This window comes from Alosa alosa, chromosome 23 (assembly GCF_017589495.1).
Source record: "Alosa alosa isolate M-15738 ecotype Scorff River chromosome 23, AALO_Geno_1.1, whole genome shotgun sequence".
Lineage (NCBI taxonomy): Eukaryota > Metazoa > Chordata > Actinopteri > Clupeiformes > Clupeidae > Alosa > Alosa alosa.
Window position 1 is genome coordinate 28,044,949 of NC_063211.1, and position 24,594 is coordinate 28,069,542.

Consider the following 24,594-nt stretch of genomic DNA (forward strand, 5'->3'; position numbering starts at 1 on the left):
GGGGGAAAGCGAGGTATAAATGTCGCCGATTCTGTTTAGCAATTACGGCAGGCGTGTTTATCTGTAGTGTCTTTCCCTTCGCATATCCACATGCCACGCTCGTTAATTCCGCCTCATGTACCGTCAGATGTAGCGCGAAAACAGGATAATTAAGAAACACACATACACACAGACACATGGAAAGAGCAGACCAGGCTTAAAGTAGTAATAAAATATTTAGAGGAAATAAATGAATGTCTCTCTCTGTCTCTCTCTCTCTCTCTCTCTCTCTCTCTCTCTGGGTGTGTGTGTGTGTGTGTTTTTACGGAGCTGAGAGATGCAGGAGTTTGTGAATGTAGATGAGATGCATTTCCAGGCCTGCCCCCCACTACCACCCCACCCTGACAACCCCTCCTTCCCCACCTCCCCCTCCTCCGCATTGTCTTGTAACCGGGATGAAGGGATGGCTGGAGAAAAAGTGAATAAAGAATGAACGAATACCCGCTGAGCATGCCTCTGCTAAACGGAGGAGAAAAAAAGAAGAACAGCTATGCTGTAATGGTAAGGGAGGGGGAAGAGAGTGAAAGAGAGAGAGAGAGAGAGAGAGATGAGATGTGGAAAAAGTAAAAATAAATACAGATAAAAAGAACAGCCAGTTCAAACAAACAACCAAACAAACAAAAAACATATTTCACCATGAATTAGTAAATCACATCAGCTCAGCTTCCCTGCACTGGCTCACGTGCCCTTATCATGGACAGATTCCAGTGACAGTAACCTATATCCTCCGTCTGCCACCAGGGTCATTTCCATTCTGCACTGAGGGGGAGGTCAAAACCAGGTCTCCTCTCCTTTCATGAACTGCTACTGAGATGGTGAGGCTCGTTATGGAGAAGTTCTGAGCCAGTTGTTTCCCTCCTAATGCTGCACACTACCAATCAGTGGTCAAGGGGCAGGGCACCGAGAGAGTGCTTTCGCCTTGGAACTTGTCTAGAAAGATGAGATGTCTTCAAGTTCAGCTCAGTACAGAGTGAGGCCATTCACTTTTGAGTCTCTTCAGGCCACAAGGTATAGAGGAGGCTAGTGTTTGGTCATTAATGGAGAGCACTTGCTTGAGTACACACACACACACACACACACACACACATGCATTCAAAGCCCAGCGCCAAGGTCAGAGTTAAGACTAAACACACAGATGAATCAATGAATGAAGAGGCAATAGCTCTTGCCTCCCACACACAGCACTGAAGAGCCTCAAGGAGAAAAGGAGAGAAAGAAAGCAAGAGAGGGAGCATGAGAGAAGATAGAAGACTAGGATAGAGGGAGAGGGAGAGAGAACAAGAGAGGGAGAGGTACAGAGAGAACAAGAGAGCTGGGTGGTGGGTAGTGGGGGTGGAGGGGATGTGTTTTGGAAAAAAAAAAATTGGGAATAAATCAAATCCCTGATGGCTAATTCTTCAAATGGGAAATCAACTTCAAAGTGTTATTTCATCCGCAGCTTCTTGGGCGGAGGTGGTGGGTGAGGAGTGGGATCTGAGGCCCGCGACAGAGACGAAATGCCAGAGGCAGACGAGACGAAGGAGCTGGAGCACAGCGCAGCGCTACGCTCGGCCCCTGAGCAGCGGCGGCGCCGGGGTCAATACGCTGATAAAAAGCAGCTAATGATGCCTTCAAAGAGCGCCCAGGCCCACGGAGCCGGACCACAAGAGACTCGCGCCTCTCCTCTCCTCTCCTTTCTTCTCCTCCTCATCCTCTCTTCCCTTGCTTTCTTTTGCCTCTTCTTCTCTTGCCCTTTGCTTCAGCGCTGTCCCCTCCCTCAGGAAATGGGGGCAGTGGGTGTGTGTGTGTGTGTGTGTGTGTGTGTGTGTGTGTGTGGGAGGGGGTTTAGTGTTAGAATTCTGACCCCCACCACCCCCTCCCCTCATCCAGTCTTGTATTTATTCAATCAACCCCCTCTGCACCTTGGCTAATCCCGCTATTTCTTAATTCAATATTCCTCCCTGATCCCTTTAGGAAGAGCTGTCGGCTCCATCGCGCCAGAACAGCGGCTGACACATTCCACCAGGCGCGTCTCAAGAACAGGAGCCAAAACACTCAGGAAGGAAAGCGCACCATTGGCTCTTAAGTGTATCATAGCTCCACTGCAGGTAAACACACACCTCACTTTACAAGTGTGTCACTCTAATTAAATCCTCACAGGCAAACTGTTTGTATTTAAATCTGTTTGAATGATTGTCTTTGGTGACAGCTTGTTGACATTTCCACTCTACAGGTGATACAAAATGACTCCTCTCCATTCCCTCCCCCCGGAACAACATGGTGATTAGCTGGAGTTGTTTGTGAATGGCAAGCTTGAGCAATAGGACCAGCAAGATCAGTACATTGGATTGGACAGTACAATTATTAAAGCTACACACTGTAGCTTTAACTACACTCCCCCACCCCCTTCCCAGTGCACCATGTCCAAATGGCTATCTCTCCATCCTCCTGGTGGAGGTGAGCTGATGTCCACCCGAGCACACCATAGAAGTCCAGCCTCAGCTCTCTCTCCCGCTGACATGTCATTGGACTTGCAGATTTATGCAAATGAGGATGCTCCTCGCTGCTCTGCTGTTTAGCTTGATCGCGCTTGCCCGCTCCTGATTCGCCGATGAGAAAGCATCTGATTTGCATATGTGTTGCCCAGCTAAGCATGCACAGAAAAGGCACAGAGGAGACTGCCCAGTGGCCTGACCCCACACGTGTGAACATGCACAAATGCTGGGTGTGTCACAGATGATAAACGGACAACACTGATAGCTTATAAACACATACACAAACACACACAGAACACACACACACACACGCACACACACGCACACACTCAAGCCCACACACACACACACGCACACACACACACACAGCCAAACACAAAGACAAAACACAAACACAAAAAATTTTAATTCCTAAACAGATGGAAGCCACTACTGGGACAGGATTTTTTTGCTCAAACAAGCACACTCACACATCACCCACTGCGAAACTTTACACAGAGCACAACACTTTATAAACACACAAACTACCACACACACACTCAAACACACTCACACACACACACACACACACACACACACACACACACACGGTGACTCAGAAAACTTCTGCCCAGTTCTGAATTCTAGTCAGGTCGCCATGACAATGGCAGCATGACCTTGGTTTTCAGTACTTTGAGGTGAGTGAGAACCCCTAATTGTGTGTGTGTGTGTGTGTGTGTGTGTATATATTTTATTAGCGGCATTCATGTGTGTTCTAAACTGAGGGTGTTTTCCATGTTTACGTCAGTGTGTGTGTGTGTGTGTGTGTGTGTGTGTGTGTGTGTGTGTGTGTGTCACACATGGTTAAGGGTTGTGTGTGTGTGTGTGTCTGCATGTGTTATTAGCAGCATTCATGTGTGTTAAGCTGAGAGTGTGTTTTCCACGTTTACGTCAGTGCGTGAGTGTGTGTGTCACAAATGGTTAAGGGTTGTGTGTGTGTGTGTGTGTGTGTGTGTGTGTGTGTGTGTGTGTGTGTGTGTCTATGTATGTGTGTGTGCGCCTTGTCCCAGTGTGTGCTCTCTAGACCTCATCGCTCCAATTACCCGCTCCATTGCCCCAATTAGCGAAATCAAAACGCACTGCGAGACAAAACCCGGGGGATAGCCACCGCACCAAAGCACTGTGCCTTCCAGCAATCCTATCCACAGCCAAAAAAAACACATTCATGTGCTCGTATTACATTCTACAAAATCGTCATCAAAATAGCGTGTCTCTTTCTCTTTCTCCTCAGCAGGGCCACACACAGTATGGCTAGCTGATTAAGTGTGATCCGCCCTGCTAATGCGTATTTAGAGCCCTACATCCCCAGCCCCATATGCAGCAATGAGATTATGTGCACCCGGGTAGATGGGGAAAGATGCTATGTGTTAATAGAGGGAGATGAGGGAGGGAGAGAAGGGGGGATAGAGATAGAGAGAAGAGAGAAATGTTTATGGAAAAAAAAATCTTCTCATCTTAAGCTGCCTCTTATCATAATGAGAAGGTTGAGCTTTGAAATCCAGTTCTTGTGGAAACACGCACACACATGAACACACACAAAGACAACAGTGCACACACACACACACACACATACACAGAAATCAATCTAAATAAAACTGCAATCCACTGAGACCCTGTGTCCAGCTAGCAGTGAAATTAAAAAAGTCATAACCCTCAACACATCAGATAAGGACCGAAGGTGCACCAGTATGGCACTCCACCAAATCAGTGGTGCACTTTAGAATTCATGAACAAATTGAATGTAAAGGCTGGGAATGTAGTTCTGGTCATCCAGTGGCATGATCTGTGTGTGTGTGTGTGTGTTTGTGTGTGTGTGTGTGTGTGTGTGTGTGTGTGTGTGTGTGTGTGTGTGTATGTGTGTTAAGTGGTATTGACTGGTGCTGGTGGTGGTGCTGTTGGGGGAGAGGTGTTGAGCTTTGGCTCCAAGCCCCTCAGCTGCCGGCCTTGCACCAGCACCGATCAATGGCCCCCTCAGTGTCATCTCAGAAGCTGGAGCACGGTCGCCACAAGGCAGCAGTGCTCACCGTCCTGATCCGGCCACCAGAGAGATGGGCCATAATTAAGTCTTGATTGATAACGGATCAGCACCATCGATTGGCTGATATGAGGGCCCACCAAGCCTGGTCTACCTGCCACCCCCCCCCCCTACCCCCCCACCCACCCCACCACCACACACACACACACACACACACACACACACACACACACACACACACACACACACACACACACACACACTTCTTCCTTCTGGCATCACAAAGATGACATCGACTCGACTGCACATTGAATAAACTCCTCAAGACATTGATGATCTGATAGGCATCGGCTGACGATCAGATAGACTTTCCCATCCAGAGTGTATGAAGGGGGAGGTCAGCCATTTTTATGACTCTGTTTTCCTCTCTACTCACCACTGGATTACCCCCACACACACACACAGATGCGGGATGCAGTCATGACAACAATGCTTTAGAGAAGGAGATGAAATGAAAACATCTGGTCGAGAGCCAACATATCTAAATATGTAATGGACACACACACACACACACACACACACACACACACAACAGCTGGCTGTGGGTGTGAAGCACGGCGTGGTGCCACATGGCCCAGTGGCCTGTTTGCCCAGCCCGAGCGGTGCGCAGCGTGTGAGTAGCGCTGCAGCTCTGGCAGGAGAGGCGAGGGCAAACCCAGTTTAGCGCCCCTGGGACACACCGCTGTGCTCATGGGGACCAGCTAATTGTTGCCTAGCCTAAAGCCTGTTCCAGGGGTTTTGTGCGCGTGCGTGCTCACACACACACACACACCCACACACACACACACACACACACACACACACACAAACACACACACAAACACACACACACTTTATGTCCATGCGTGCCCACCCAGAGTAATTTAAACAGACATGTCTAATGAATAAACATTCCAAACACATGCACATATGCACTTGCGCAAACACACACACACACACACACACACACACACACACACACACACACAAACACACATAAAAGTGTATAAGCCAGACTATGCTTACAGCTCATTTATAATTCAGCAATAACAGCCGATCTCTCCCACTGCAATCTTTCACACCCTTTCCACCGCCACAATATACTCTGGTATGTCTTGTATGCATTCTCTCTCTCTCTCTCTCTCTCTCTCTCTCTCTCTCTCTCTCTCTCTCTCTCTCTCTCTCTCTCCTGAAAGGCAACTTGAACTATGAACTTTCATATGTTCATGTACATACTGAAACATTGACATAATGAGGATAGGAACATTCCTCTGCTTTATGGCTTGAGAGTTACACATCCAAGGCCATGGGGTGTACACCCCTCATCAGTGGCTGAAGGATCCTTGTTCAAAGTACCTCATTCATGCACTGTAAGAACAAAGTTAGTTTTAGATACTAATAAAACATAAGTACAGGCAATTCCCCCAGGCAGCATTGTTTTAAAAGCAGGCCTCCAGTTACTTTCATCTCCTCCATAAAGTGCACCTGGTCGAAAGAGCGGTGAAGGCTCTATTCCGCCACGGGGCACATCGGCCTCGTAGATCCTTCACGCGCGCACCGCTGGGCTGCGGCAGGCTAATGCAGTGCTCTCGCTAGAGAGACAGAGAGCGCTTTAAGGACGCTGTGCGTGCTTGGCAGCATCCGCTTTCCGAAAAAACGTGGCCACTTGCAGGCAATATTTCAAGCCATCCATCTCCGGCAGATAATAGAGTGGCCTTCGCTTTTCAGCGCCTCCAGGAGTGACCAGTTATCTCACGACAGCAACTCTGCCGTTAATAAAAGGGGTGTAGAGAGAGGGTGGTGGGTGGTGGATGGTGGGTTAGGCAGAGCTGATGGTGGGGGAGAGAGAGAAAAGGAAACAGAAGGATGGGGAAGAGGGGATCAGTGGCACGGAGAGAAGAGGAGAATTCCAGGTCTAATTCAGAGAGATCGCCACGGCGACAGCCATCTCAGGAGGAACGTGGGGCGCCCTGCTGAAGCAGTTTCAGCGGAGTTGCTTTCCAGTGGTTGGGCCGAGGTGCTGATGAGAGCCATCACATGTGGCTGGAGGCGGGCTGGACGGGGCGCACGGGAGGTGAAGAGTCCAGGCCAGCACTTTACTCTATGACACATCATCTTCAGGCCCCCCGGTGGCAAGAAGCAGAGCAATGTTTCCATTCCACGTCTTTTTCAATCTCACAAAGCCCACAGGACATATCACGGGAACACAGGTCTTATGTCATACTAAACACATCTATATTTACACAAGTCACTACAGACACAAACACACACACACACACACACACACACACACACACACACACACACACACACACACACACAGTCAAAATTATTCGAAGCGAGAAGCCATTAACCCAGCTGAAATCCCCTCTTTCATTTACTTTAGTTTGGACTTGCACAGGGGCCCCAACAGCACTTCCAGGAACCTGAAGCAACACATCCGTAGCACACTCTACTATCGGGGACTTTTACCATCTCTGCGGCAAAAGATTAAAGCACATCCCCCCCCTCCCCCCCAACCAACACCATTACCTATCCCCAGCCACTCTCGCTCTCCCTCTCAGCCAAGAAGCTGGCCAATTATTTTTGCTGTGAGTCGGCCGCACAAGATTGTGATTGATTCACCCATTTGTGCATTTATGTCCCCCTCTCATTCATGTGGAGGCCATTCTCGGCAGTAAAGAGCACTCCCTGCCATGAGCGTGCTGATGGGGCTGTAGGTACCGGTCCCTCTCTCCTTCTCTCTCTCTCCTCTCTCTCTCTCTCTCTCTCTCTCTCTCTCTGGCTATGCATTTAGATGGGCTTCAAGGCACTCCATACTGAGCACACTAAATGGCAAAAAGTATTTACGCTTATCGGCGGACACAATGTATTTGTTCGAGAGACGCTTGTATCCAATTTTACCCCCAGAGTCTTACTCCCATTGGTTTCGCCACTAAGCGAAGGTTACATGGTTTTAACTCTCGTAACATTCTTCACCCTGCTGCAATGGCTTGAATCATTCACCAGCCTACAGTGCAGTATATTTACGTGTAACATGCAAATAATCTGCCACTGGCACATTTACAATCACTCAGGGAGGGAGAAGGAGTGGGAGCTGCAGTGACATGGACAAACTGCCCTGGCTAGAATATGCACTCCTTTAATTACCCTGTCATGGCATGTGTCTTGGTTACACTGCAGGCCACAACAGGAAAAACACACCATCAATAAAATCAATAGCGTGCAGACACACAGAGGCAGCAGGGCTATAGTTATCAGAAATATTGTTGGTTCTTTGTAATCATGAATATTCCAGGACGCAGATAAATGGCCCTGCAGCTCCCAATAATCAATTTTCGGACTTGACAGACAGCATGGTGAAAATGATCTTGTCTATCAGTGGCCTCGCACATTAGGGCCTAAAACCACATAGATGTGTACATGCGCACACACACACACACACACACACACACACACACACACACACACACACACACACACACACACACACACACACACACAGACACACATACCATGAATGACAGCCATATCCATTCTAAATGACTGAGGAAGGAAGACTTATCGAATGCCAATACAAGGCGAGCTCTGGGCCGAACTAATGGGATTTGCCTGAGGAACAGGGCAGTCATCTCAGATATTCTGAGTAATAAGTCCAAGCCTACCCCCACATCTTCCTCAACACACACACACACACACACACACATTTGGCCAGTAATATCGATACAACTCTGAGTGTTTGTCTTCCCACTACTGCTCTTATGTCCACAGAGGGAGGACGGGGAGGTAGAGGAAGACCAAAAGCAAATGGCACGCCACAGTGTCTATTTTTTTTTCTTCTCTATTGACACCCCCGAGTCCCACAGCACCACATTGAGTGTGTGTGTGTGTGTGTGTGTGTGTGTGTGTGTGTGTGTGTGTGTGGATGGAGTGTGTGTGAGTGGGGGGCAAACACCAGCTTTCTGTTCATTATCCACAGGCCTGGTGTGAGAAATAATGGACCTGAGATTTGAAGGGGGTGGAGGCTTGACATAGACACATATGATTACCTACTACTGGGTGTGAGGGTGTATTGATAAAGCATCACTATAAGTGTCTTTCATTGTACACACAGATGTCTCAATAGCCACTTCCCCAAGGGGTTCGGCCAGAACGTCCAAACAGACATGAAAAAAACAGGCTCTATAGATTTTACGATACAGTTTTGCTGTAAACTGTACTCAGATGATTTGACAGGCAGCACGTCATACTAGTGACAGAGAATGTAGATGCTTTAGTGTCCATTTGTAGACTGCACAATCAATAAATTGTCTTTCAGAAATGACAAATACCGGTGTTTGAGTAGAGTCGCAAATCAATGGAAATCTTTTTCTGTATTTAGCTGTGTGCCAGATTGAATAACTGCTTTCTTTTTTTTTCAAGTTGTCACTGTCCACTTCACGCTTGGTTCTGTGCAGATACTACATGACTATCTCTATATTAGGTTGAGTGTCCCCCAGTGTGTGGGTAAGTGAGGCTTTTGTACTGGCAGGAGCCGGCACGTCTGCTTGGAAGCCCTGCAACAGTGATGTGTGTGGGTGGTGCTGCCTCACGACAGGCGGAGTAAGGGTCTGGCTGGCCATGGTCAGTGCCTGGGGAGAGGGGGGGTCCTAGATGGGGGTGTTGGGGCAGTGGGGGGTTGGGGGCAGGGGTCTGTGTATGCCATCAGCCCTCTGGTAACTGTCAGTAGAACAAGCAGTGGTGGTGGTGGGGTCATATCAGCAGCAAGATCCTTCTGATTGTGTCCAATCAGAACCCCACAAACCCTCCTGATCTTCCTCCCTCAACTCTCTCTCTCTCTCTCTCACACACACACACACACACACACACACACACACACACACACACACACACACACACACACACACACACATCCCTGCCCCATCATGCTCTCTGAGACATGAGAAAGGGACGGCAGGGTTGGAGGGAGCCCTGAGGGTAGAGGGAGAGATGAGACCTAATGCAGTGGACATGACACGAGTCTGGAGATACCCCTACGACCCGCCTGCCCCCATTACACACACATACACACACACACACACACACACACACACACACATATATACACACACACACACACACACACACACACACACTCACACACACACACACTGCCCCTGGTCACAGAAACGAGAGGCGGTGTTACAGTTAGCATCTTGCTCCAGTCAAACAGACATGAAGTTAAATCCCTACTGTCCTTCTCCCCCTGAACCCCCCCAAGTCACACACAAAAACACACTCTCTCTCGGTATGTTTTTCTCTCGGTGTAAAAGTAAACACACACACAAACACACACACACACACACACACACACAAACAAACACACACACACACACACACACACACACATGCTGTTATATGCTGTTATCATGGCAACATTTCCACCTGTCTCACTGTTATCTCTCTCACCAGAAGTAACAATGTGACACCACCAAAACCACAGACAAACACACATATGCATCATACAGTCACAAGCACACACACACACACACACACACACACACACACACACACTCCAACACTGCAGCACCACCCACCCCCCTCTCTCTCTGTCTCTCTCTCCCCCTCTCATTCCCTGTTGGCTACACTCTATCTAGCCCATAAATCCTATTTTCTCCTTTCCCCTTGTCTCACAGTGCACCTTGGTGTCCATCTGTCCATTTCCTCCTCCCTCATCACCTTTCATTTTTTATTTCACTATCTTTTCTCTCTCTCTCTCTCTCTCTCTCTCTCTCTCTCTCTCTCTCTCCTCCCTCCCACACACACAGGAAGTCATTAACGCTGGTCGCACCATGTAACAGACGGAGCTGGTAGCGGCGAATGATTCACGTGTCGTTCTGCATATCGATTTCCCCGCTCCGCTCATAAATTTCAGGTGCAGGACTGCAAACAAACACACACTCACTCACACACACACACACACACAGACGCACACGTGCACACAGACAAACATAAACACAAACACACACACACACACAAACACACACACACACACACACACACACACACCACACTCACACTCACAAAGAGATGTATTGCCATCTCCAAGTAAGCAAACACCATTCCCCCCTCAGACAGCTGTGAGAGGGGGCTCATTTTCAGCATAGGGGGTGGTGGGTGGTGGATGGATGCGCGTTCTGAAACGTGATCAGCTACATCAACAGTCTCCAATGAGGCTGGAGAAATGGGAGACAGGCAGCTGCAGCTGGGTAATCACTCTTACCCTTACTGACACACCAGTGCCCCACACAAGAAGGTGCCCTCCCATCGCGCACACACACACACACACACACACACACACACACACACACACACACACACACACACACTACTATCAATGAACACCATTTCCATGGTCACATGAAAGTAGATTGACCTCATAAAGAGGAGGACATGCAGATTGCCATGCCCTTGGTCATGCCCATGACCCGCATCGCCGTGGTAAGTGGTGCTTTTTGGGCAGCGCAGCGTGGCATGGCATGGGATGTTATCTGGAAACGAGCCCCTTTCTTGTCCTCTGCATCGATGATGTAAGATATTGGCAGCGGCCCGGATGAGTCCGGAAGTGTCCAGACATACGCTGTCCTCGCCTCAGCTCACAAGGGCATCCCGACAGGCACGCTCTCACACAGCCTGTGGAGCCGCCAGGACTCGCTGCCAATGCGCTCTTTGGGACCCATCGACAGAGACAGAGAGTATAGATGTGTGTGTGTGTGTGTGTGTGTGTGCACGTGTCTGAGGTAGAAAGAGAGGGAGAGTCTCTATGTGTGTGAGAATATGTGTGTCTGTGTGTGTGTATATGTGTATGTATATGTGCATGCATAGCATGTGTATGTGTGTGTCTCTGTGTGTGTGTGTGAGAGAGAGAGAGAGAGAGAGGAATCTCTTCTGCCTCTGTCAACATCTCACTGTTTACATCTATCTGACCATGAGTCTCAGCTCGCTCACCGAGGATGAGACGAGCTTCGGAAACTCCCTTAATGCACCCGCACTTGTCAGCAAGAAAAAGTCCTGGCACACTGCTGTACCATCCCGTGCCAAGAGTTTGGCGTATATCACTGCTGGAGCGGAGTGGGGGGGGGATGTGAGGGGGTGACCCATTTCTTACTTCTGTACTTTCAAGTGCCTCAGATTCCGGAAAACTGGTAATCGTACCGAAAAAGCAGCGGGTAGACTTTTTGAGAGGCGTGGATTAGGGGGTGTATTTGTCTATCAGTAATCACTATAAACACACACACACACACACACACACACACACACACACACACACACACACACACACACACACACACTCACTCACACACACACACACACACACATACATACACACAAAGAGACAAACCAAACAACAATTTCCCTTTGCTGTCCCTGTGTCAAATATCTATCATGACACATTAATATCAGGTTGCTTGCTCACTCTGAAGAGTGACAGATAAACGAATTCAGCAAATAAACCACATGCAGAGAGAGCACTGTGTCAGAGTATGCAAAAACATCAACAACAGCAACAGCAACAGCAACAAAAACAAACAAACAATGCGGGGAAAAACAATGTGATAGTGGCCATTTGAAAGGTAATAGCTTGCTTCTTTTTCTTCCCTGAGAGACAATTCTTTTTCATCATTTTTTTCTCTCACTATCTTTTGCAGAGTACACATAATGAAAGTTGTTAGGGGGTTGAGGGTAGGAGGAAAAGACAACGAAAGCATTAACACCATTAGCAGTCAGCGGTAGGTTAGCTTAGCAACATGTGATGAGGAGGATGGTGATGAAGACGAGCCCCCAACCACACACACACACACACACACACACACACACACACCACCCCCCGCGTCGACGACGCCTGGGTGGTAATGAGCGGGACATTTTCTCACACAAGGAGATGGCTGCTTGGAGAGTACTGCATTAGCATGTCTGTTTTACAGTAATGATGCTGTTATGGTAATGTGACAGGGGGGTGAAAGTTGTTAAGTCATTAAAAAGGGAAGCTGCAAAAAAAAGCACTGAACAAAAACACACAGAGGAAGAAAGGGGGAAAAGGGACACACAGACACACACAAGGCACATTATCACTACACATAATAAACAGCGAGTGAGTAACACATAGAGAACAAGAAACGAGTGAGGCATAGAGCGAGAGGCAAAAGAGGCAAAGAGAGGGGAGCAACAAAAGAGATGATGAGGAATAATTGAGCAAGATACACAGATACAGATCAGTGTCCAGTTACGACGATGAGTCTGTCCAGAGAGGATGTGGGGCATGGAGATGTGGGGCTAATTCTGGTGAGTACATGGGTGCAGCGGTGCAGCGGTGCAGCTGTTGATGAGCTACTGTAAGAGAAAGAGCTGGACTGGGGTTACTCACTAAGGGGGTGCAGGGGGTCCAGTACTCGGGGTTGAGCTCAGCCCGGGAGCGGAGGTCCAGATACTCAGGGTTGAGTTCGGTACGGGCGCGGGTTAACGTCCCCTTCAGAGGGCAAGAACAAGGAAGGGGAAAGGGCAAGGGTTAAAAATCGAGATGTACGCCAACGATCACTCTCAGGATGGAGTGATGGATGGGTAAGAGAAGGAAGGGGAGATGGGGGTGAAGAGAAAGTGAGAAGAAGAGGAGGAGGGGGGTGGGTGAAGAGATACAGGATTCCGCTGGTCCTCAAAAGACAGAGGGAGAAATGAATGATGAATGTGGAGGTTTCATCATGGTGTTCATCTTAAGAGCACCTGATACATTTTACCTGACTTCACCAATCAACCCCAGAGTTAAAAAAAAAAAAAAAAAAAACATTACATTGGCATTCCAAGTGGTTGAAATGTTTCTGATGTGATTTTCCTTTGCGCCCATTGATTTTCACATGGCATAAATCCAGGACCACAAATTCATTTTTGGATGTCTCACACACTGCGTATAAAGCAACACAATATTCTGCAATAGTTGGACCATTATATCCATGAATGTGTGAGGTGTTTACAGAATATTTGTGTTTACTTTCTGGGGTTTAGGCTATTGTTCTGCAATAGGGGTGGCACTGATGACAGTCTGAACTTACAGGTAGACCACCTAGCAATACAGCTATGCATTAGGTGAATGCTAGTTAGCTAACTAATTATAAATAAGTTATATTTTAAATTACCCATTGCACATAATAGATTTCAGCAATTCAGGAAACAACTAAAAATATTATATGAACCCGTTTCTTTCCTGTAGTTCTACTACATGTTTTTACATGGATTACTCTAGTGTGGAAGATACTGTAGAACTAGTTATCTCTTACTGCAAATCAAGCTAGTTATCTCTTACTGCAAATCAACTTTTATGCAAGGAAAAAAAAAATAAAAAATCACTAGCCTATAGAACTATTTAAAACTTTGCTTTTCAGATTTGACACGGAATATCCCTTTCACTTCCATCAGAAAGATCCAAGAAGCAAAGCTGTCACTATATTTACCATTTTAGCATACCTTTTCATCATCCATTCATCGCATACACATGACACATCGCGCAATTGTGTCCAATTTGAAGCCCTTCACCTTCATAAGAGCTTCGATACTGATTAAAAGCTCCAAGACAGGAAGAGGGAAGCAGACGAATGATGAGGGGGCTCCTTCTTTGCCTGTTCTTCCCAGTGCAGGATTGATGACACAGATGGATTAAATTTCTGCTTTGAAAATAATACCGCGATACAGATTTAATGAGCATGTGCGTTTTATGCGTTTGACACACACACAGCCGCGAAGCATTCCGTCAAATAACACACCTTTCCGTGTAATAGGCTAGTCTTCCTGTCTGTTTTTTTTTCACTGGCACTCTTTTTGCATACTGACTAGACAACAAGGTGGAGATTGACAGATTGCTGACATTTCGACTGAAATTGTGCGTGCTTCTGGAGGCTGAGAGTTCAATCAAGAAGGATTTCAGCCAGGCCAAGATCATCTGAGGATTGGATGATTAAGACAAAGGAGTCAGCAATGGATAGAGACAAAATGAAAGAAAAGATGAAGACATGAATAGCCATGACAGAGAAGTTTGGCTGTCAGTCCTGATGGTCGACTTTATCAACTTGGACTGAACAAACCTAATCAGTCATTGTGTCGCAGTGGAATTTCTTAATCTTTTAGTGTTACATGCAGTAGGTTTGCAAAAGAAATATGTATGAATGTCAACCTGAGTAGAACAAGTAGAAGACAGACAGGGACAGGCTTCCAGCATGAGAGACAGACAGATACGATAACATAATAATAATAATAATAATAATAATAATAATAATTATAATGGATACATAGAATGCATAACTACAAAGCAAAACCACAACGCAGGAGTCTAGGTCATCGCCTAAATTCTCCTTTTCTTCATTTCAAAGAAAGCTCGCCATAACCCCATCTGATGAGGACTAAAAATTAATTTACCCTCTCTGTTTTTCAATTTATATCGAACTCATCCTCCACTAGTGATGAAAAAAGGACTCTGGCGGGCCGGTTCGGCCCCGCAGGTGCATGATGTATGCCGCAATTATCTGTTGATTTACAAAATGGCTGGCCGTAATGAGGCAGGGCTGAGTGGAGCTGGGGGCATACATCACTGTCTCCTGGATCACACCGTGACCCCGAGTGGGACCAACCTCATGCAGAGGAGCCACCATTCCTCTTTCACTTCCCTTTCTTTTGTTCCCTCTCTCTCCCTTCTCTTCTGTCCCTTTCCTTTCTATCTCTCCCTCTCTCTCCATCACTGTTATTCACACATTCCTCGCTTTCATATAAACATTGGCACATTGGTTCTTTAATGATTCTTGGCTGTCTTGGAACGTAGGCATTAATACCAAGGGATTACTTTGCTTCAGTAAATGTGGACACTTTACACTGTAAATGTGTATGTGAACGTGTGTGTGTGTGTGTGTGTGTGTGTGTGTTTGTGTGTGTGTGTGTGTGTGTGTGTGAGAGAGAGAGAGAGAGAGAGAGAGAAACTGAGCGAGTGTGTGTGTATAATGTCTATTTATTTATTTATTTGGCTTGAAGCTGCCTGCAACCACGCACTGTGTTTTAATTAATGTCACGTTGACCTACAGAAAGTAGTTTGCCAGTTGGCGAAGGAGTGGAACAACAGTCTGATCCACATAACTGCCCATTAGTGTCTTGTTGAGATGAGGAAGAAAAATAGAGAGAATGAGAGGGCATGAAAGGGAAGGTGGGAAAGAACGCTCATTACTAAAAGTTACTGTCACTGTGTGAATATGTGTATGTACTGGCCATGTTTGTGGGTGTACAGTATGTGTATATGTGTGCTTTATTCCTCATTCAAAGGTGACACTTGTCCAAGTCCTCCTCATTTTTCCACTGTGTGTGCGAGCGCATGTGTGTGCGTGTGTGTGTGTGTGTGTGTGTGTGTGTGTGTGTGTGTGTGTGTGTGTGTGTGCACCGCAGACCGAGGGCCCGTGAATACAACAGGCGAGGTGAGCTTCTCAGAACAAGACAGCTGATCAAAGGCAAAGAATCTCGCCGCTCTCGTCAGGGAGAGGCAGAGGGAAAGGAAACAAAGAAGACAAAGTCGGATGAGTTGCTCTTTTCTCTCCTTCTCCCCAACCCCCTCTCCCCACCCTCCGGAATCATCTTTTCTCTCCTTCTCCCCAACCCCCTCTCCCCACCCTCCGGAATCATCTTTTCTCTCCTTCTCCCCAACCCCCACTCCCCACCCTCCGGAATCATCTTTTCTCTCCTTCTCCCCAACCCCCACTCCCCACCCTCCGGAATCATCTTTTTCATCTCTGCAGGCAAAGTTAGTTACAGAGGCAAGGTAACTTCATACTTGACACAGAAGGACAGCACTGCTTTAGATTTCAGACCCCATCCACTTTGAAAAGAGCCTTTTTGGGTACAAGTCTCTCTCTCTCTCTCTCTCTCTCTCTCTCTCTCTCTCTCTCTCTCTCTCTCTCTCTCTCTCTGATGTGCACAGCTTACATATGTCTTCATTATACTGCTATGTGGAAAGCAAATGATTAGTTGCTGGAGGACATCACATATTAGAGGTGCTAAATTAAGGGCTGCCTGCCGAGTGTCAACGATGGGATGTTATGGAGAGATGCACATCATCCACGCTAAATCCTTCCCATATAAATATGCCATGTTTATCTTATTTTTATTTATTATATCAACCGATTAATAGTCACTCACAAGGTGACAGGCAAATAATGCAGCTTAGTGTATCTTATATCCCATGATTCAGTGGGGCACAGAACCTTCTTGTTCTTGATATCTGCTAATAGAGCCATGACTTTTTTTGTGGTACATTTATTGTGTCCCCATTTTTTTTGAACCACCACCATTTTTTTCCCTTTCACCTCTTTCTTCATACTCTTGACTGTCAATCATTGTAATTACTTCCATATCCTCCCTCTGCAATAACATATTACAGTAATGTACTAGAGCCAGGGTCTTGAGTTACAGGAGCGGCTGATGGGAGATGCACTGACATTATAATCTACTATATATCACAGGCCTGAATGCAAAGCATTATGAGCGTATAAATATGAGGGAGACACATGGATGTGTGGGTAATGGCAGACAAGAGATGCTCAACATTAATGAGGATTTGTCAAGTGCACATTGATGGCCATGTTTGCTTAGTGTGTGTATGTGTATGTGAGTGAGTGTGTGCATAAGTGTGTGGATGCATTGTGTGTACTGTAGTTGTTGTTTTTTTTGGTTGGTGTTAATGGGGTCTTGTGATGAACTGAACTTTATGAGGAATAAAATCTATGGTAATTCCACTGCTGGGTAAAACCACTGCTGTGTGTGTGTGTGTGTGTGTGTGTGTGTGCGTGCCTGCATGTGTCGTGCGTGCATGCGTGTGTGTTTTATTTAAGTCAGTATAAGATGACTATCAGTGCAGGTAAGGGAGCATGGGGTGGAATGGATAGGTCAACCAACCAGACCTCTTATCAAACAATGCAAATTTCACTTCCTACATCACCTCACAAGGCAAATTCCACTGCAAATGACAAACCTATGTGCCTGCTCAGTGTATTTAAAGGGAAGAGGACTATCCAAGGAGCGGGGACGCATTCAGCTCCCCTATCAGACCTTTACACTAGGTGAGACTGAAGGAGCTGTAAGATGGCGCGTCTCCTGCTAGAGCAGCCTGTATCCAGCTAGCTCGCCCTAGTTGCTGCATACCCGTAGCAACAAGACCTCTCAGGCCAGTGGAGATGCTCATGTCTCCATGCCAACAAACTCCCCCACACAAACACTTATCCTTTGTATGATGACAGCCAGGAGAAGGGAAAAAAATCTCTCCATCATTTTTAGCAAGCTATATGTCACAAGAGACATCTAGGGCCCTATCAGACACCCAGCGCAATGTGGCGCCAAGCACGGTGCAAGTCTTACACTGAAGTCAGTGATGAATTTTTCGTCATGCGCTCCAGTTCAATTGAATATAGCACACATGGGCGTATCAGTTTAGGTGTGGTCACAAAATAGGTGTGGTCAGGCGCATAGCACAAAAATTGCTATTTTAAGGTCACTAAAACGCCACTGATCAACAAAAACCTGGTTTAAAGCGAAAGGCACATGTAAAGCACAGCTATTTTGAAGGCCCGCTGTCACAAAATGTAAGTAGCCCTTAGCAATGAGTCCCAGGCAACGACTCGTCTGCATAATGAATATCCTTAGGATTTGTATTCAGTCATTTGAATATTTTTGGTGTAAGTGTTGCTTTTTTCAGGCTATGTTTTCGTTTGCACCTCCTTGACAGTCAATAGTGAAAGTAAATGACTAAGTGTAAAACTGTTTTGTCATTGCCTATGGGAATGCAGTGAAGTTAGTTTCAGTTTGGATGAGTTCAAATAATAATCGATAATAATACTCTGCTAGTCACACACACATTTTGGTAAAGCAAGGTTTAGTGGAATCCCGGTGTTGCATACACGGTCTCGTGTGCAAGCAGACTGTCAAAACACCAGTGCACTGTGTGATGTTGTGCTCCTTGCTCTTAAAGGGAATGACAGATGCCACTCTCATTGGTTTAATGGATGTTATGCCCAAAACACACACACGACTGATTAAGAAAGAACAACCCTTTTGAACAACGTGCCTGGCATCTGGCAGACTTATTACGCTGTCAAGATAGCAATTTTGGACTGGCCACACCCTAAATGTATATAAACCATCCACTTCAGACCGTGCGTGTCAGATCATTAAAATAAAACCCCTAGATTTTTTCCATGCACTTGTGACTATTTTAATGTGTATCGTTTTGACTAGCTTTAGCTGGTCACTGCACAATACTCAGAAAATCAAGTTGAATTGAATCAACTTGTAGCTGTGGACAAAACTGTTTTTTATTATTTTTCTTTTATAAAGAAGATGAAATTCCAATATATCCCAATCAGCAGCCTGTAATAAATCTCTACAAGATGTGGAACATGACTGACTCCCTTAGTAAGGCAAACGTGGTGGCATGTTTTGTACTGAGCGAGACGGAGTCCCAGGACAGCTTTATTGATGTGATTAATACACACTCAGATGCCAGCTAAGAGCTGCCACTCTAACCTCCACAACTCTCCTTCTGTCCTGTCCCAGAGTGCCGAGTGAACTTTCCAGGGCTGGCTTGCTTTTTCATTATGGCTTTTTCTTTATTCAACTTATTAATTGATAAGTGCAACATGGACTTCTCACCAGTGGAAAAACTAAAGTAGGCACTTTCTAAAAAGTCCCCCCCTCAGTGCTAAAACGGGTTACCCCTGTGATGTATTTCCCGAGAACACATTCCAGTTACGGCTGCATTAATAGTTAACAGCTCAGTAAAAATCAATCAGTGCATTATCTAGGCTGTCCCAGGAGATGGGGCCAGTATGTTTAATATATTGCATTCATAATCTGTCTCTGGGCTGAACGCTCTCTCTCTCTCTCTCTCTCTCTCTCTCTCTCTCTCTCTCTCTCTCTCTATCCTCTCTCCTCTCTTCAGTGATCTGACTTACGGCCAGGAGCCCACTGTGCAAATGAGCCCATAAAAGACACCCAGAGAGGAGTCACTCCCCCTCAGGACAACTCTCCTAATTCACACACCAACACACACACACACACACACACACAATGCAATTTATCACACCGTTTACAAATCATTCTGTTTGCTTGTTTTCTTCTATTTATTTTACCATCACATCATGACACATGCATGCTCACACACACACACACACACACACACACACACACACACACACACACACACTCCACACACACACACACACACACACACACACACACACATAAACACACACGCAACGCACATGCCCACTTGAGTAAACAAACACTAAAAGAGATAGGCGATGGATGGATGAGCAGGCAAAGGACATTGAAAGAAGGAAAGAGAGATGGTGCAAAAGGGTAAGCAAATAGAAGGCTGAATGTTAGAGGGCCAATGCAAAACGTGAAGGCGAAACAAGATAGAGAAAAAAGCTGGAAATTGGGTGCAGAACTAGTCGAGAAAGAGAGAGAAAGATAGAAGGAAGAAGAGAGTAAGAGATAGAAGGAAAGAGAGAGATAGATAGAAAGAAAGAGAGAGTAAGAGATTACCAGTGAGCAAGAAAAGGGGAGGGGAAGGAAGGGATGAGAGTGGGACAGAGAGAGAGGGAGAGAGTTAGTGAATGGGAGTTAGCTGGTTATTTATAGAGACCTGTCATGGTGTCCGGGGAGGAGAGGAAAGAAGGAAGAGTGTGTATTAGTTCCTGATTGTCAAATGGGGGAGTGAGTGTGTGTGTGTGTGTGTATGGGGGGGTCTTCCCTCCCTCCTCCTCTCATCCTCCTCCTCTCTTTCCCTCCTCCTCCTCTCAGCAGACTTTCAGATTTGTGTTTACGGGCCTCAGTGCTAAGCCCATTTCCATGGTGGGCTCAAGAAGCACAGAGTATCGACGTTCCATTTAAGACGACAATGGCAGAGAAAGCCTCACATGAAAGCGTCGTAATGAAAAAAAAAAAGCCCAGGCCTGGGCTACCACTAAAAATACTGCCCAATTATATGGCCTGCTTTAATATTGACCAGAGGAGGGAGGACGTGGAGCGAGGGTGTCACTGTTGCCCGGGCCTTCACTTCTTTGAGAACAAATAAAAAGCACATGGGGGGCTACAAATCCCATGCATCCCACCAACGCAGGCCCAGTGTGTATTAAGGACGCATTCAAAGGGAGCGTCCTCTAATGCAGAACTCTCCATGTCCACACAAACGCAAATTTATTTCCAAAGGGTCTTTGATATGATAATCAATTTGCGCCATACTGCGTGCGGCTATGCCACTTCTTCTTCGGGAAGGCAAGAAAAAAGGAAGCACAAATTAATAAATGAAAATAAATGCAATGCTGCAGATGGGGTTGTGTGTGTGTGTGTGTGTGTGTGTGTGTGTGTGTGTGTGTGTGTGGTTTTGATCCGAAGGCTTTAAATTCTCGTTCAGTACATTCCCAATAGCTTGCCTCATGGCACAGTGAATTAAAAGTATTTTAGGCCTTTAAGAGTCCCTGTCGTCTGTCTTCTGATGGCTAAGATTTATTCACATTGATTTTTACCCCCTTCAGTTCTGCTAGTGTGTATGTGTTTGTTTTTGTGTGTGTGTGTGTGTGTGTGTGTGTGTGTGTGTGTGTGTGTGTGTGTGTGTGTCTGTGTCTGTGTCTGTGTGTCTGTGTGTGTGAGTTAGTCAGTCAGTGTGTGATTTACTTACATCTTTTCTAAGGCCAAGAACAGAAAAAAAACAATAGCAAGACACGCTAAAACAAACAAACAAATAAACAAATCATATTGACAAATTTTGATTGGCACCAGAGTGCTAAGGGAAACAAATTCTTTCTGCCATGCCTTTCAAGCTCATGGTGAGTACTATTACTCAACAGAAGAGTTGATGCACACGGAGGCCAACTAATTGAATCCACAGGGCTTCTGGGAAGACTAGGATTGTGCGTATTCAACTCTAGAGAGGTGGAGCAGTGACGTTAGTGATCTGTTATTTCAAAAGCATGCTTTTTTATGATGGCATAACATGGTGACACCGACAGGGGCGAGAAAAAAATATGAAATGAAAGTGAGTGAGAAAGTGTGGGACATTTGCAGTCAGCAATCTTAAAGCTATGTTTTTCATCTCTAATGCTACCTCCAGGTCCATTTCAATCTCTCTCTCTCTCTCTCTCTCTCTCTCTCTCTCTCTCTCTCTCTCTCTCTCTCTCTCTCTCTCTCTCTCTCCTAAACACACACACACACTCTCACTCACTCATCTTGCTCCAAGTAGGAGACCTACACGTTTTTTGTAAATGTGCTTTTAAACACATTTCCTCCTTTTCAAAAGCACCTTTTTTCACCACAAGAAAAGCTTTCTCTCTTTTTTTCCCTTCTGCCACATTCTCCGCCATACAATAATGCTAAAAATAACCCCACCCCTGATGACGAGGTCAGCTTCAAGGGACAAACAAAAAAAAGATGGAGAAGGCAGACAACGTCAAGTCCTTTTCTGACAGCCAGAGAAAAAAAAACTCCGCTACAAACTTTTCCCCTTGTTTCCTGCCCATTTTGCATCTCTCTCTCTCTCTCTCTCTCTCTCTCTCTCTCTCTCTCTCTCTCTCTCTCTCTCTTTCTCTATCAGACTCTCTTTCCCAGTCATGTCTGCAGGCTCCAGGAAGCAGTGGGCTACTGGGCTGCACTCCCTTGGCCTCCTCACTTCAATCAGCCCCCACCTCCCGGAGCCGCAGCATCACAGCCCCAGCAGACAGTGAGGACACAGCAGGCCACCCCCTTGCTCTGAATGGGAAGAGCAATAACACGCTCCATGACTTTTGTGACTACGCCGTATGATCCTGCTCTTTTGAAACTTGGGAAGTGGAAGAAAACGCTCGCAGTCCAGTGATTTTTCACACGTTCACACATACGCACATAAGAGAAGATTTCTTTCAACGCATTTTGCGATAAACTTTCACCCACTGCTGCAGTTTCAGTACAGATTTGAAGTTTTCGAGAAATTGGTCTTTGGATCGAGCTCTGTACAATTTGGCTGACCTTTTTTCTGCCGTTATCTTGAATAATTGGGAGGAAGCATATGCTCACTGCCATATTGACTACGCTTGTTTGAACTTAAAGTGGGACTCTTTCCAACCCAAAGGCCTGAGGGCCTACATTAAAAGGGTCTTTAAACCACTTTCATTGTACAATTACAGCATGCCATGTCTCCAACAGCCAAGTGTCACTGTGCCACTTTTTTAAATAAATGAGTTATATAATTAACTGAACAATTAATTAATTTAACGAGTGGCACACATCGCTTCTCCGGGGGAAAAGTGGATTAATTTGAATGTAAAAGTGAAACGGGGGAAAAAAATGATAGACGGCCTTAGCTCTGTGTCGTCATTCACAGGAGCTCTAATCTCTGCAGAAGGTCCTGGGAATAATGCACCACTTTAAATCCAGCCAAATCTGCTGGCACATTCTGTTGTAGATTTCAGAGTCCAAAAGGCTATCATTACATACACACATTCTGGAAATGGAAGAGAAAAAAAGGACACACATACCCATTACCAAATCTCAGCTTTCTCTCTCTCTCTTTCTTTCTCTCTCTCTCTCTCTCTCTCTCTCTCTCTCTCTCTCTCTCTCTCTCTCTCTTTCTCTCTCTCTCTCTCACACACACACACACACACACACACACACACACACACACACATTGTTGGCTTTGCAAAATACTCTGTGTGGTGTCTGTGTTCTTACATTATAGTCTTTGTTCCAGGATTGGTTTCTTGTTGCTTAATTATTGTTGCATATTGCTGCCCTTGAATACATATCCAATGCCTATTCAAATACATCATGCCAATAAAGTTGTAATGAGCTACAAGGAGGGATAAAGACAGAAATAACTGCAGGGAGATAGAGAAGGAGGACAGAAGGAGTTGTTCTCTTTAACCTCTTTGATTCTTCAAGTCTTTCCTGTGGTCAAAGTCAAGACGACCATCTCAGACGTCCAGGCGGCAATACCAGATGCAGAGGGGCAGGTAGGCAGGCAGCTGTGGCCTCATCCGTCTGACGAGTGACTCCCTCTATTGATCCTCCTCTCTCTCCCACCCCTCCCTCCCACTTTCTCTCACTCCCCTCCTCTCTCTCTCTCCCACCCCTCCCTCCCACTTTCTCTCACTCCCCTCCTCTCTCTCTCTCTCTGGTGGACAGAGCCAGGGACTTCAACAGGAAGCTCAAATGGCATTGTGGTTCTTCCTCTTCCTCCTTCCTTCTCCTCCTCCTCCCAAGTCCAGCGTGTCGCAGTCACTTCGTGTGACGTTCATGCCTCTAAGTATCGGCCCGGGAAAAGATCAAAGGCCTGCGAGTCACTTTGTCCGCCTGCATTAGAGAACAATCCAGATCATCACTGGCCTTTGGGTGCCAGATGCACTCTGTGCAATTTCTCTCTCACTCTCTCGCTCTCTTTCTTTCTCTCTCTCTCTCTCTCTCTCTCTCTCTCTCTCTCTCTCTTTCCTCTCCTCTCTCTCTTGCCCTCTCTGTGTCAGCTTCGCTCTGCCGCACACCATCAGCGATAGTCGGGCCCCCGGACGGCTCTGCTGTGATTGCTGCTCTCAGAATTGATCTAACGAACGCAGCAGCTTTGGGAGCGAGTGAACGAGCCTCTCCGCTCTGCGCTCTCCGCCTGGGCTGGCTGCAGCTGACGCCACAAGACAGAGCTCGCGTTTCAAGTAACCCATCAAAGCAGCCAAGGAGAACAGAGCAAAGGGAAGGACAGGCATGAGCAGATGAAACGGATAAGAAGCAAAGTGAGTGGATATGTGTCACAGTGTGCCTACTGTCCACAACACTGAGAGCAAAGAGGTGGACCATCACCAGCACATTCATTTGGCAGCTTTATTTCATTTAATCAGTGTATTACTATATATAATACTGTAGAGCAATATTGCAGAAGTTGCAGTTTTCATGATATTACAATAGTACAATAGTAATAAGTAATATTATATAAGATATTTTATTTAACTACAG

General features: G+C 46.2%; 1 protein-coding gene across 4 annotated transcripts in view; it reads right to left on the bottom strand.

Annotated features, from left to right (window-relative positions):
- The window catches only part of LOC125288358 (protocadherin-9), a 235,483-nt gene that overhangs the window by 169,501 nt on the left and 41,388 nt on the right, over positions 1-24,594 (bottom strand). For 2 of the 4 annotated variants that reach the window (XM_048234658.1, XM_048234656.1), the window contains exon 3: positions 12,971-13,072. The exons of the other annotated variants lie outside the window; for them this stretch is intronic. In XM_048234658.1, coding sequence (XP_048090615.1) covers positions 12,971-13,072 — 102 coding nt within the window. The remainder of the gene's footprint in view (positions 1-12,970; positions 13,073-24,594) is intronic. 4 annotated transcript variants of the gene reach the window in all.